This window comes from Vanessa tameamea, chromosome 9 (genome assembly GCF_037043105.1).
Source record: "Vanessa tameamea isolate UH-Manoa-2023 chromosome 9, ilVanTame1 primary haplotype, whole genome shotgun sequence".
Taxonomy (NCBI): domain Eukaryota; kingdom Metazoa; phylum Arthropoda; class Insecta; order Lepidoptera; family Nymphalidae; genus Vanessa; species Vanessa tameamea.
In genome coordinates, this window is record NC_087317.1 from 6,248,657 (window position 1) to 6,264,151 (window position 15,495).

Here is a 15,495-nt window from a genome sequence, read left to right on the forward strand (position 1 = left end):
CAACCGGCTCTTTCATAACTTATGCTTTAAAAAATTTTACCCTTAAAATAACAACAATATCAAAACATTTGAGGCTTAGTTTTTACGCAGCTGCAAGGCCAAATATATGCACAAACTCATTCTATAATCCATTTTCCTATAGTTGTTTACAATAAAATACCAAAAAATAAGTTAAATGAAGTAAGATACTTACTTTTTAGTACTAAAAACTTTGACTCGATATGCTGCCGTTCGTTGGTTTCGATTTTATTTGGTTGGTTTTATTTAAAGTCAACAACCAACCGGTACCTACTTGAAAAACAAAATACTATCCAAACATTATGTTGGCTATTTTCTAGCAGTAGAACATTGAAGAGCTGTCATTCTTAATTTAAGTACTAATTCTTCTAATTAATTAAAAGAAAAAATATGATGTACTTTTAAATTTGTTTTCGTCTTGTGGGCTGGATGACGAAATTAATTTATTTTGAAATATGTAGATTTATATCATACATATTGTGCTGAACGTTTTTAAACACAACTAATACAAATATGAAATATTATTGTTCTAAAAATATTATAGTAAGTATTATTTTTTATACCGTCACTTATACTCAGCCGATTTTGCTGGACATTATAAGATGTTTTTTTTATCAAATGTTTGTTTAATTTTAATAAAATTTTCCTCAAATAATCTGTTTACAGTTTTCCAGGCGAATATATATACGGCGTAAATATTTCTATTGTTTCATTGTGACATCACCAATTATCGAAGAATTTTTCTATGAATAGTTCAATTTTCTCATTACCACTGGTATTTATTAGTTGGCAACTATTAGTTTAATACGCGATAGTTATACTGCAACGTCACATAATTAGCGGCAAATACCTGAGACCGATTCCCTTAATCGACCGTAATTTAGATACAAAAGCATTTGTAAATGATAATAGTGGCATACTATGTGGAAGAGCCCGCAGAGTATAACCTTGTCTTATTTCGTGTATTTAATATTCATACCCAATGAAGAAGTGTGGCATTTTCATCAGTTTAATTCTAATAATAAGTAATATTTATACTATTGAAGCAACCAGGAAAGGTAAAAGACCAATTTAATTTTCATTAAATAAGTGACTATTGAAAACAACTTTCAAAGTTCTCGCCATAGATTTGAAAAGGAAAGAATTCGCCACACATTGGGTACTATTTTTGCCCAATCCCATTTCCTAAATTAATTTAAATTAATAAATTATATAATAATATATTTATATAATTTAAATTAAAAAATAAATAAATTAATAAATTGTAAATTAATAAAAAACGTAAACTAAGTAAAAAAAAAGTAATAAAAAGGAACCCTACACAAGCGGGGCTACTTTTGCACAAATCGCGTCTTTCGAAAGTGTATTGAATTCTTCCATCAGTTATCTATGTAGACATTTTAATCAACGCTGAAATAACAGGGAACAGTTGTAGTTTAATAAAAACAAAGTTTAAATGTGATTTAAAAAGCATTTTAAAATAATATATGCAAGCGTATCAAGCTATTAAAAACATAATGTAATTTAACATAGGTACTTATAATAATAAAATATACTTTTTAGATGTGTGTAAGAAATGTGTATATATCCAAGATTGTCCAATTATCGCAAGCCTGCCTACCGAAAAACAGCAAATATGGCTGGATACATTTCCCTGTGAGCACTTAAGAATACATAAACATCATTCGTTTTTTAGGAACGTCGCAAATGGAGATTATGTAAGTATTTTAATAATAAAATATTTAATACTTTAATTTATATAAATATAACCTAAAAACTTTTACATAATATGACAAAAATAATCTTGTAATGTTTTATATTTTATATATATAACAATATCAAAATTTATAAAACACATACTTCCGACCCCGGTTTCACCCCCTTAAGGGTAGAGTTTCGTAAACTCCGTACATAGCTATTGTCTACCCTGTAAGGAACCTACCTGCCAAATTTCAAGTTCATAGGTGTTACAGTTTTCGTGATTAATCGGTGAGTGGTATTTCGCTTTTATATATAATAATATTTATATAGATTTATGATAGAATTTTAACCCAATGTCCAAGCTATTTTTATGACGAATTTATTAGAAATCTTACCATCATATCCATTGATAAAGAAATGGTGCAAATCGACTTAATAACGCCCTTATGCTTTTTTATTAAAAAATGCCTGGAATATGTAAATAAAACTTATTTTATCATTTAAAAAAAATAGATTTATTAAAAAACAAAAACAATTGATATAAAAATCCTAACACCGTAGTTGTAGTAAAAATTGTAACTACTAAATTTTCATAGAAAATTGAAAGTAATTTGATCGGGTGAAGATTTTCCAACAATTTGTCTCACTCAGTGTATAGTGATGTATTGTTGTTATCTCCTTTTGCTATCTGCATCATTCGCATTTGCACCCCTCCCAAAGCACATTTCACGTCTCTTATGATAGCTGTTATTGGATTACCTTGTCTACCGAGTTTATTCCAAACTTACTCGTTCTAAAGTCTCACCATAAATAAACCAAATAGATAGTGCCACCAAACATGGATGATTGTTTATGGCAATCAAAGCCAAAGCTTTATTTAAATGACAAAGATATAGAAAAAACCTAGCAAGAAAAACTTACCACTGCTTGTTTGCACGAAAACCAACCACCATAAAATTCATTAAACTAGAACTAATATCTAAAAGCCGTACAATAAGCAACTATCTCACCAATTACACAACATTTAAGTTACGACAAAATATGTATTCAATTTATACTCTTCCCTGTTTCGTTATGGACAAGTAAAATTATATCGAGGTCGATGAACAGCAGTACGTAAATAAAAGACAGGTCGTTTCTTTTCCAGTCGGATGAAGTGTCCTTTTTATATTTATTATTGTTTTGCGTGATCACTCTCACTCCTAGAATTCACCTCAAACGAAGTCGCATTACTATTCTTGGTAGAGTTTTCTGTTATTTTACGCGATCATCTCCTATAAGCCTTATATTTAGCCAAATATTACGGTATCGCCAAACATTGTGAGAAATGTATTAGAAACTCGCAATGTTTGTGCCACTTGATTGTAGTTGCAACTATTTTCAATTAAAATGACTCTTCACGAGACCTGAGTTCCTCTTCAATACGACATTAAACGTATCAAAAGATGTTACCGTAACTCGACAATAATATTTATGGACGAAAAAAACATCATTGGAATTTTCAAAAGCAACGAAATCGTGCAGTTGAATTAATTAATTAAATTATTTATCATATAAAACGCGTAAACAAAAGTCGTTTAATACCTTTTAATTATTTTTTTAATTACGTGAGCCGAAATAGATAAGAACTAATTAACTCATTTATAACATATATACGTTGTATACGTTTAGTGAAACACTGTATTATCTCTTTTTTAATTTCTCTCACCTGTCATCATTGATTTGACATGCGATTGTTTAACTAATCAAAACCTAAATAACATTAATATGTAAAGCCTTTAGTAATACAATGATATGAAATTTTTGAGGTTAGTTTGGGTTTTATACTACCAATAACAATAACAACACTCGTCATGTCGAAGTAAAAAATCAATGACACTTTTTTGATTCAATTTTTTTGTTGTGATTATGACATTGACTTATATTTATACCACATGCGATGTCCGGTACTGAGATACGGTTGTTGAATGCAACGATTTATTTAATTCTCACTAAATTCGAACATTTTTATGTTTAGTCGATATAATCAAAATTATATCGATTTTATTAACATTATTACTGAGACTGCGTTATTTTATAATATATTACAGTAAAGAGCTTTTTTAACAATAGATATTTAAAATATTACAGACATGCTGCCCAAATTTTAATATACTGGAAATGGAATACGATACTGGAAATACAAAACATAGTCCACTTTATAAATATCAGAAACTGATACTAATGAGACAATTACAACAAGGCAATATAAACCATCAAAATACTTATGGAAATCCCGTAACAGACCAGATCAACCAGGGTATTGTTAAACAATCACCAATTACTCCGGGGCCATATTATCCCAACCAACAAAACCAATTTGAGCCGGAGCTCCCACAACCAGGTCAAATAAAAAATACGCAATCTTTGCAAGTACCCAGCCCAGCACAAAATCCTTTTATGAACAATGACAATGATAATTTTTTTGGGGTAGTTAATTCAGGCGCTCAATGCACTGAGGTAACGAGCTTGATACCGGACCCGAGGACAGGATGCTGTGGCCAAGACATGTCAGAAACTTCCAGGATTACGGGTATGTTTAATTTAAACGATGGAAATATATTTTCACGGTGCAATATTTTGTGTTTTACATAAATTTACACGTTACATTAACTTTTACTCCCATGTAAGTGATTAAACTTTTTTTAACACAATTCAAATTTTAGATGTCTTTATTTTTACTTAACAGATTTACAAAATATATTCAATATATTTGCACCTTCTAATCTAAATTGGACGAATCAAGTATTTCGAACACGACGATCAGCCGAAAAAAAGGTGGAAGACAATGCGTTAGATGACAGAATAGCTGGTAAGACAGTTTAATTTCTCTACTAATCATCTATATAAATTTGAGCTTATTATCACTATTTTCCTTAAATCAGGTGGAAAAGCAACGGAACTGGATCAGTTCCCATGGACAGTTTTCTTGAAAGTTACCTACAGTTTTGGTGACAAACGAGCGTCTTTCAATTGCGGTGGCTCTTTGATCAGTTCAAAATATGTTCTCACTGCAGGTCATTGCGTTAATGAAAATGGCGGTGTATTAGTTGAGTAAGTAAGAAATAATATATAACGAATAACTTAATGCATACAATCAATTTTAAAAATAAGTCGTGTAAAGTAATTAGCAGGGTTTTGTGCCCATCCGTTCGGGTACGTACTACCAAATTATCCGTTAGTATGCCGCCAAAAAGCAATACACTTTATATGGTTGTGTTACGTTTTGAAGAGTGTGTGAGCCAGTTTAATTACAGATACAAGGGATAACATATTCGATCCCATGGTTGGCGGCACATTACATTTGCCATTTTGAATTAGCGGAAGTGACCAAAAGCAGCCCATTACTAACCTGTCTTCCTGTTAAAAATCTATACTATAACTATATAATTTACCTACTTTAATCTTAATTTACTTAAGATACGATTTGAAAAATATTTTTATGTCAGGTAGTCAATTAATTGAAAATGGTTATAGGTGTTGGAAGCGAAGCAAAATCAAACAAAAAAAATCTAAAAAAAATGTACACTAGTTTAAATTATTTGTATAATAATAACAGTAGTATGTACAATATGTGTGCTAAATTTCATAGAAACAATTTCAATATTTTCAGCATTGAATTAACGTTTGCTGAGTATGATAGGAGTCAGTTTCCAAGAGACTGTAAACCTGGGTTAGGCGAGATGAATTGCATTGACAATATTTTAATGCATGCTAAAAATATAATAATACATCCTCAGTACGACGATGAATCGCTTCTAAATGACATTGCTCTTATCGAACTAGATGGACACGCACCCTACACTCGTGAGTTACAATATTTAATCTATCATTGTTTTATTGTTGCAAATGATTTCAACCAGTTAACCTATTTTATAAATTCCAGAATACATTAGGCCAATATGCATTCCAAACATCAATGTGGATGATCCTGAGTTTTCAGACTTGCCTCTTGCTGTAGCTGGCTGGGGTCACAATGGTCGATACCTAATAAATATTAAGCAGTCAACAGTTTTGCATTTGGTTCCTCATGACGAATGTGACCAGTCTTATCCTAATTTATTAAACACCCAACTTTGTGCAGTTGGACGGACTGGTGAAGACACTTGCAAAGGTGACTCCGGGGGACCTTTGATGTTGCTGTATAAAAACAATTATTATGTTGTGGGCGTTGTTAGTGGCAAGAGAGCAGATAGTCCATGTGGAACTTCTTTGCCGACTCTCTTTACAAACGTGTTCCATTTCGTTCCGTGGATAAAAAGTATTATCAGTTAAAGTAATATTTGATTTATTATTTTTCAAGTTAAGTAATGCGTAACAATATATTTTCAGTGCTATGTGCTGATATTATATGAATAGGAAATAAATACCTTTTAACAAAACATATGATCCTGTTTTATAATAAAAATTATTTATTCTCATAACCTTATCACGTTACTAATATTATAAAGAGTATTGTATGTTTGTATTTCCATCTTAACGTTTCTGAAAACTAATAATCTAACTCCTTTTATATATCTTATATATCTAAGATAGTTGCAGAATGAGTAGTATGTGCGTGGGTTGCATATTTGTGAGACAATTAAAGTTTAAGTTTTGTTTGCCAAGCTAAAAGCAAAATTTAAAAGATAATAGCACACAGTTAAATTAATTGGCGATAATATAATGTTCTATATTGTGGGCCTTATATTTTATTGCTGACCATTGAGCATAGTGATCTATGGATCACTATGTTCGATGGTGATTCCATTTAAATAATTGTTTAAGTACATATTTTTATTAAAAATATCGTGGTGTATAAGCATTATTTAACCCTGCAAATAACATATCAAGTACCACTTCAGGTGATATTTCAATTTTAGCTGTAGTAAAAATTATCTCATGCAGAATAATTTTACAGTGTAAATTCACAGTCTGCAGCTCTTACTGAACCTGTTCTGTAATTATATTCGCATGTTTTATTTTTTTCATACTGAAAGCTACGTCATTTATGTCGCTTGGAGGAAAACGCAAAACAATTGAATAAAATCTCAACATGTAGGTTTATTAATGTAATGTTTAAAGTCATTTGGGAAGAGATTTATCAGCTATTTGAATCACTGATTCATTTAAGTCTATGAACAATTAGATTACGCAGACACTGATTAGCCTAGGAAGTACTAAAATACATATCTTTCTTAATCCATATTTATTTAGGTATATTTAAAATAATAACGAAACATCTGTCTATTAGAGCCAACATTGAGAAATATTTTGGGGTTTTTATTTCGTTTTTACCAAAGAAGACTCACGCAGAAGATTTAGGCATATAATTTATGAATGTTTTGTTCGCTGGGATTATGATGATATATTTTTATTAGATTTTTTCCTGTAAAACAGTTCTAAACGAAATCCCACGACACTATGTGTTTTTCTTATCGGTGTTGATCATTGGAGAAGAATCCAGGACTGGTCGTTGACTGAGCTAACGATAAGCAATAAGAACAAGACTTGAAAAAAATCGAAAATCAAATTTTATGTTCTTAGTACATCAAAGTGTAAAAATGGACTCACTATGACGGTAACGATACATATACAATACATCAGGACACTTAAATGAACAAACACTATTATCAGAACGTAGCCGGGGGCGCGTAGATTTCCCTGGAGGGCGCTTCTCTTTAAAAGTGTCGGTCGAATGACCGCTATTCGGTGAACGGGTCTTTTAAATCATGCTCGCAAAAGACAAAAGATCTAAAATAAGTTTCAGTAAAGTTAAAATTTTATTGCTACCTAACTGTACATTTGGGATGAAGAAGTTAAAATTGGAGTTGGTATAAATCTTAAAAGGTTACGACGAAATACATACTGACTGTTAAGGATTAAAAGACGGGTTATGATCATTTCTTTAATTTAGTACTTATTATGTTCATATCTAGTTGTCAACCGTGGTTACACTGCCCTCCACTTTTTCCGGGACACAGTCTATGTTATGTTCAGGCCCATAAACTACTTTTTTGCAAAAAATAATAATAATCTTAATATGTTACTACAAACTAACAAACACATTTATAATATACAATATTGATTTTAATTACTTAATTTTAACAATTTTATTCATTGTTTTAATGGCATATGTAGGTTGACGTGAATATGGGCCACCAGATAGTAAGTGCTTATAGATGTTAGCGCTGTAAGTAATGTTAACCATTCCTTGTATAAGCAATACGCCACCAACCTTGGAAACTAAGACGTTATGTCCCGTGTGCCTGTAGTCACTCTAACTCACTCACCCGTCAAACACAACAATACTTAGTATTGCTGTTTGGTGGTAGAACATATGGTACCTAATAGATGGTATGAAAGTGTGGTACCCTTTTTTTTTGTTTAACGAGGAGGAAATGCATTTACGCATGCCGCCCGGACGGGGGACCGGGACGGGTATGTGGGACTTGAGTCCATTGAGATGAGATGACTGACGTGTACCCCAAAGTATGGTACCCTACCCAAATCACGACCAAGTATTTATTATTATTTATTACGTTCGAATTCATATTATATTAGTCAGTAAGATCAGGAAGTTTAATATTTTCTCTAAGCAATTGTATCAAACCAACCGTTGACTGGTTATTTAATTTATACATCAATGTAATGGTATTCCATAAAGTTATCAAATGTAAACGCAATAACAAAAAAAAAAAAACGTACGTAAACACAGACCCTTTTAACATGTTTTTTATTTTACATCTAACCGTAAGCCGTTGATCTTTACCGAGAAAATTTATGTAAAACCAATGCTACAAATAAAGATCAACGAACGATCTGTAAATTTCCGCACCATGTCACAATTAGTGCGTATCCCGCTGTTGGGACGTGTTTTGTTATTTTCTATCGGAGACAGGTCCCTAGCGAGCCATTAAAAAACGTATTTTGGTGCCGATTCATCACAGTCACAGACACGTACCTAAACAATGCGTGTATTTTTTAAGAAGATTTTTTTCCATATCCATTAAATTATTTTATCAAATGTAAAATATAGTAAGAATCAGCCTTTTAATATACCGCTGCTAGACTGAGGCCTCTCTCCATTTGAGGGCAAGTTATTCTTTCCACACGTATTGGAGCAGCATGTTGTTATAAGTTTCAAGATTTTTCCTCAAGTGGACAGGAGGCCCTAGCTTACCAGTGGGACAAAGTCATAGACACTTTACCTTAATTTATAAAACGCAAACACTTAATTTGTTATTAGACACTTTGTATGATGAAGAAGCGAAAAATGTTTGTCGTTTAAGTTATTTGTGCACGTATGCAGCAAAAAAATAATTCAGTTAAATTACTCTGAAGACATAAAAGCTTGGTCAGTAAAATAGGATCATCATTAATGAAAATATGATTAATATAATATAATCTTTATCGTAAAATGAGCAAAAACAGAAATGATTTATAAAAAACTCATTTCACGCGTCATTTTTCTAACATGGCGGTAAAAAATAAGAAAGAAAAATCGTAATTATTTTCCAGATAAAACTGACAAATGACTGGACTAGTGGTGTGAATTCCAAAAAATTAAATTAGTTTTTAATTAATTTCAAGAATAATGTTATCATAGTACTTGCTAAACTTTCGCTATAATTAGGAGAAAATATTTCATTCTGAAAATTCGGGATAATTACTTTGCCGGTTGAATAATTAGGTCGGGTATTCGAGATCGCTTAGTGTCATTGGCGGTGGTTCCCGAAACACTTTTGCCCAATGGATTCGATCATGGATGAAGTGAACCAGAAATACAAGATTGTTTCCGTTCAATAGGTCTAATCTCTCAGTTGGGTATTCGTGCTGAAATGATCCTCTTTTATTGGCATCTCTTTGTTCAAGTGTTCAACATTTTTCATAATAACAGTCAGCCGCAAGTTTTATAGATGACAATTTAATATGCTCATAACAAACACTTATTTAATTTCATTAAATATAAATGTCGATAAATTGAGAATTATACTCTTAAAATACATTAAAAAACGTGTTTGGATTAAATCCGAATAATAAATAACTTAAAAAGATTATTGTTTATTGAAGAATGTATGTCTAAAGTTTCAAGGTCATTAAAAAGCACTAATAACAAAAAAAAATATTTTTAATAACAAAATGAGAATTAATTACCAATACTAAATTATTATTTAAGTAATTTCTGTTGGGTTATTAATTTCTAAACGACTAAAGGCAACTAATTATTTGCAACTAATAAATTACTAGACAGAAATTAATAATTTCGGTGACAATTATAGTAAGCTATAAGTATTAGATAAGCTTCAATCATAAGCTCTTTTAAAAATTTAATAATGACAGTTACATTAACGGTCGCGTATATAAAGTATGTCAATGGAAAATCAGAAGTAAAGACGGTACCACATACACCCAGACCCAAGACAACATATAAAACTAATGAACTTTTTTCTACATCGACTCGGCCGGGAATCGAACCCGGGCCTCGGAGTGGCGTATCCATGAAAACCGATGTACACACTACTCGACCACGGTGGTCTTCAAAAAAAAATCCTTTGTCTTCAAATATATTTACCTCTCATCTGGCTCATTTTAAATAGAATTCCAGTTATATATTTTAGAATTACTATTAACAAACTAAAACTAAAACAAAATCAAGAAGCCAATTCAAATTAAAACTAAGCGCTTAACTTATTTGTTTCAATAGTTAACATATTTCAAAATTGTTAATAACTACGAACCTATTTTATTTGGTATCCAATTTTTTTTAGATCCCTAATTCAAATTACTTTGTCGCCGCACTAAATACATACTATTGCTACTCCCAGTATGATATTTTATTACATCTGAATGTGAAACTAGGCGTAATACAAACATGAAATTCGTTATACATATGCAATGATATCCGACGCCTGTTTCATATGCACCGCTTTAGTCGAAGATCACAGTGGTCAGGTACTAAAACGGTAGATAATAAAATAAACATTCACCTTTGTCAGTACATCCAGAACTGTGGTCCTATAAAGACCGAACAGTGCGAAAAAAGTAAGTCAAACTTGTTCTATTCAATAGTCAACAGAACAATAAAACGTTAATTTATTTTAAAATTAAAATATAAATTTTAAATATTTTTTTGTATTTCATATAGTAGATACGACGGTCAACTTAAGTTTTATTTTTTATACTTTAAAGTAAAAGGGAAACAATGTCCTGGACTAAAGTCGTAGCCATAACAGGATGTGATAGTGGCCTTGGCTGGGCTTTAGCGGCACGGATGGCTAGAGAAGGACTAATTACAGTGCCGGGTAAGTATACTCTTTATGTAGTTAATAAACAAGTAAGATAATGTATGAGATATTTTTTAGATTTATTTTTAAATGTACCTACAAACAATCGTTAAAAACAAATGAATTAAAGTATCATGAATATATCAACGATGAACGTATAATACTTTTTATTACAGTAAATTCATAATATTCGGATAACTCAAAATATTAATGACAGAGAATTAAGAACATTCTTTTTTTAGCGTTTGTTTTAATTTCTATTGAACGGCGTTTTTTTTTTTGTTTAATTCCGTCTGTCAAAATTAATTTGTTTCATATAAAAAGTTATTAAATTCTCATTTATTCCGTTAATCTTTCTATAATAATTTATGTAATGGTTTTAGGCATGTACAATGGGACTGCTACTGAAGCCTCGCAAGCACTTAAAAATCTTTGCGCTCATCCGTTTAAGCTAGACGTTACAGATTCTAAGAGTGTTCACGAATTTAGTGATTACGTCAAGAGTATTGTAAAGAAGAATTCAAATTACAGTGAGTTAAAATAATTATACAAATGTTGTAAATCTGTTAAAAGGTTGCATCTCTGTGTTAAATGTTTTTTGCAATACCTACTGAATGGATTTCCATGAACAGATAAAGCTTAAATAATATATTTAAGTCTTTCGTAGGTTCTGTACGCGATCATTCGAAAAATTACGTTGACAATTTATGTACTAATTACGTTAATAGACATTGAATTACAGGAAAGATTTAAATACAAATTTCATAAATATCGTATAAATATGTAATAGGTCGTCCTTTATAGTAAACAAACTTTGAAGTACTTTTTATTAATACGCAGGGTGCGTATATACCTATATATCTGGAATAGAATGAACTTTTTTAATATTAATATGCAAAAATGATATTTTTACCGTAAAACCGTTTCATAGTTTCAACCGAAGCCAATGTAAATATATAACGTGTGTTAACTTTATAGCAAAAAATTCAAATGTTATCACAAAGTGAATATCAATATGAAAACTCTCATATTCGAATTTATACGAGTTTTTACAATTTGGGAGAGAATTACGTACATCGAGTATACCAGTTTGGTTATTTTTATAAAAACATAGCTGCAAATGTTTCGTTTTATTTTTATAATAATTTGTTTCGTACTTGAGTGCGGAAAGATCGGAAAGAAATATATTTTTCGAAAGAACTTTTGAAACATGTATTATTTATATCCGACAACCCGCAGTTGAACAGCCTGTGAGAACTCCTACTAAAGAGTTTCGACACAGACGTTTTCTTCTCTAAGCTAAGAAACATGCAGTTATTATGGTTTATTAAAATTGTCTTATCCTCATCAGAGTTATTAGTCTTGTTTGTATATTCACTGTATACGTTTTAATTATTATACAGTATCCAGAATGTTTATTATTAATAAAAAACATTAACTTGTAGGTACTGTTCCTAACAAAACAAGAATAACAAAAATATTGTTATGTTTATAACATTTTTTCATTCAATTCAGTTATTCCAATTAAGCAAATTAATAAATTTTTAAACTTTTATATTGGCCTTTTAGAATTATACGCAGTAATAAACAACGCTGGTGTAATGACCATTGGTGACTACGAATGGCACACGCCACAAATCATTGAAAACACAATAAACGTCAATTTACTCGGAGCAATGAGAGTGGTTTCTGCATTTTTGCCTGATTTACGAAAAAGTGCACAGAGTGTAAGATTATTTTATTATACTTTATTTTAATACAATTGTTTGATTTGATTAAGTGTTGCAATCTGTTTACTCTTCAATTCGTTACATTTGTAATTTGAATGAAGGTGAATTTGATTCGTATGAGGAGAAGGTAGATTTTTTACTATCAATAAACAAGTGTAAACACTTCTATATTGAATAAAGATTTTTGACTTTGACTTTTGACTTTGTTCATTCATTTTCTCTGTGAACAATTAATAAATCGTTAGGAAATTGTCGTATATAAATTTGTTTTTATTAAATTAATTAGCTTGTTTTTTTTTAAATATATCATTATCCATAAAATGAGTACCTACCTCTATCATGCATACTCAAACCATGACGTTGTGGCAAATTAACCCACCCAATCACCAATCACCCGTTTATAATATTAGTAAGAGTAGATAATATTATTACTTAGTGATAGAGCTTGGTCCCGTCTGGTCTTGGTAGGTACGTCCCATTTATCATATATTCTATCGCCAAACAGTAATCAATGTCGTTATGGTAAGTGAGCCAGTGTAACTAAAAGCAAATGGGACATTTTAGTACAGATGGCTGACGGCGCATTGGCGATGTAGGGACCGGTTAATATTTCTTACAGCGACAATGTCTATCAAGTATTCTGTTCACACTAGCTCTTTTTTTAAATAAGTTTGGTGGACCATGGAAGGCCACGCTCCTTTAAAGGCCAACTATTGAAAATTCGTAGTTATTGACATGTAAAGACATACTCCTTCTGCTATACACTAAGATGCATCAAAATCAAAGCCATAGATGCAGTGGCAAGTCGCCTGCGCTGCTATTGCTATTGTGGCTGTGTGATCTCATGCTTCGTAAACTTTGTCGTCGACGTTACAATTGTTAATCGCGCGCACAGAAAAACAAAGGTTTTTAGTTTAATAACGTATTATTATTTGTTACTGTAAATATCGGATATGTTTATGGTATTTCAGAAAAATAAAATAGTTTTGCCTTGATATAAGTTAAAATATTGGTAGTGTTTTTAGGAAAACCGTTGGTTCCTCATAAGGCCAATCAAAAGTTTGACGGTTGGCTTTGCTAGGGCACATGGGCCTTACAAGGAACTTCTACAAACTATATAACATATGAACATATATTTTTTTGTTCTAAATACGTACCGTTACAGTTAAAACAATGTTTTATATTTATAATATTTTTATTTATAAGTTTTATTAACTTTTTAAGTCATATCGAATAGAGTCTTTTTCAAAATTATTTTGACAAAACAATTAGAAGAGGATTTATCAAAGCGAATCAAACGTTTTGCAAACCTGGGTGTACCGCTTACGCCTAAATTTATCAGGAAACAAGCCTTTTTATTTTTTTAGAGGTTTGTGTATGTATGCACAAGGATGGTTGGACACAAATGGCTCAATATGTTTTTGGCTCGAAACCCATCTATTTCAAAAAGAAAATGCCCAGCTAATGAATCCAGCTAGAGCTCAAAAAATAAATAAGCCCATTGTAAAACACCATTTTGAAGAATCTCACTTTTTAAAAAAGTAATTGATAATAATTGTTAGTTTGGCCTTCTTAGGAACATTTTGGCCTTACAAAGAACGAGCCCATAAGAAGACCATTATAGGTAAAAAAAAAAGTTTTAAATTTTATTATATAACGCGTTAGCAAGTTAATTGATGTCAATATAATACTCATTAATACAATTTTTAAATAATTCCCATTAATATATTCTATATTTACCTTGTTTGGAGCTGTGTTCCTTGCAAGGCCATTTGGAAGAGCTTAATAAAACTTAATTTTAATAAAAAGTGATTAAAGCTAGCTTAGAAAAAAGTGATTTATATGGTACACAATAAAACAAAGTATTACTTAAAAATTTGGTTCCGTCATTTATTTAGTTAATAAACGAATAAAAAGTGTTTGTTCGTTAAAGTGGCCTTTCATGGTCCACCCACCTTATGTTTTTTTTTTCTATATTATATTTTCAGGGTGTAAAACCTCGTATTATCAATGTAGCTAGCCACTGTGGCTTACATCCACTTCCTGGCTTTGGTCCCTACAGCGCGAGCAAAGCTGGTGTTTTAGCTTGGACACAAGCCTTACGTATGGAATATCTACAGAATGACTTGAAAGTTTTGACTTTTATTCCAGGTAATTAAAGCAAACTAAAGCTAATTAATTAGGAATTACTTTAAAACAATTGATATTTAACACCAAAGAAATGAAACAACATGTAATACAAATCAAATAATCTTAAATTATTTTAAATAATACATTTCAGGGGGCTTCGTCGGATCTAGCAATTTGTTAAAAAGTCAATTTCTGAACGGGACTGCGATGCTGGAACATATACATCAAGACCAAAAAGCTTTACATGAAAAGAAAATACGAATCTTGAATGATTATTTAAAACAAGCATCTAATAATACCAGATTCGATTCCCTAAACGATGAAAATATTATTGAAACCTTTATGAAGGCCCTCACTGATAATAATCCCAAAAAAATGTACAAACTTGAATCATTACGCTATAAATTTTATTACAACTTATTTAAATTACCTTTGCCAGACACAATACATAAAAGCCTTATTAAAAGATTTCTTAAATTCCCTGAAATTTAAAAACTGCGATGTTTTTCTTTTCTTTTGTTGGTCACATTTATGATTAACAAAAAATATTTATTAATAATTGTGAATTATAAAATACGAAGAGTAAGAATTTAATTTACATTTTAACTTAA

The 15,495-nt window shown here is 30.9% G+C and overlaps 2 protein-coding genes across 2 annotated transcripts; both read left to right on the top strand.

Moving 5' to 3' along the window:
- Positions 1-3,855: 3,855 nt before the first annotated feature.
- On the top strand, positions 3,856-6,153 carry LOC113395135 (serine protease easter-like). Its single transcript, XM_026632693.2, has 5 exons — positions 3,856-4,291; positions 4,448-4,570; positions 4,644-4,812; positions 5,372-5,565; positions 5,645-6,153. Exons 1-5 carry the CDS (start codon positions 3,880-3,882, stop codon positions 6,031-6,033), a joined length of 1,287 nt encoding a protein of 428 aa, XP_026488478.2. The 5' UTR covers positions 3,856-3,879; the 3' UTR covers positions 6,034-6,153.
- Positions 6,154-10,928: 4,775 nt separating this feature from the next.
- Sro (shroud) lies at positions 10,929-15,495 on the top strand. Its single transcript, XM_026632471.2, has 5 exons — positions 10,929-11,042; positions 11,408-11,554; positions 12,594-12,751; positions 14,743-14,905; positions 15,036-15,495. Exons 1-5 carry the CDS (start codon positions 10,943-10,945, stop codon positions 15,374-15,376), a joined length of 909 nt encoding a protein of 302 aa, XP_026488256.2. The 5' UTR covers positions 10,929-10,942; the 3' UTR covers positions 15,377-15,495.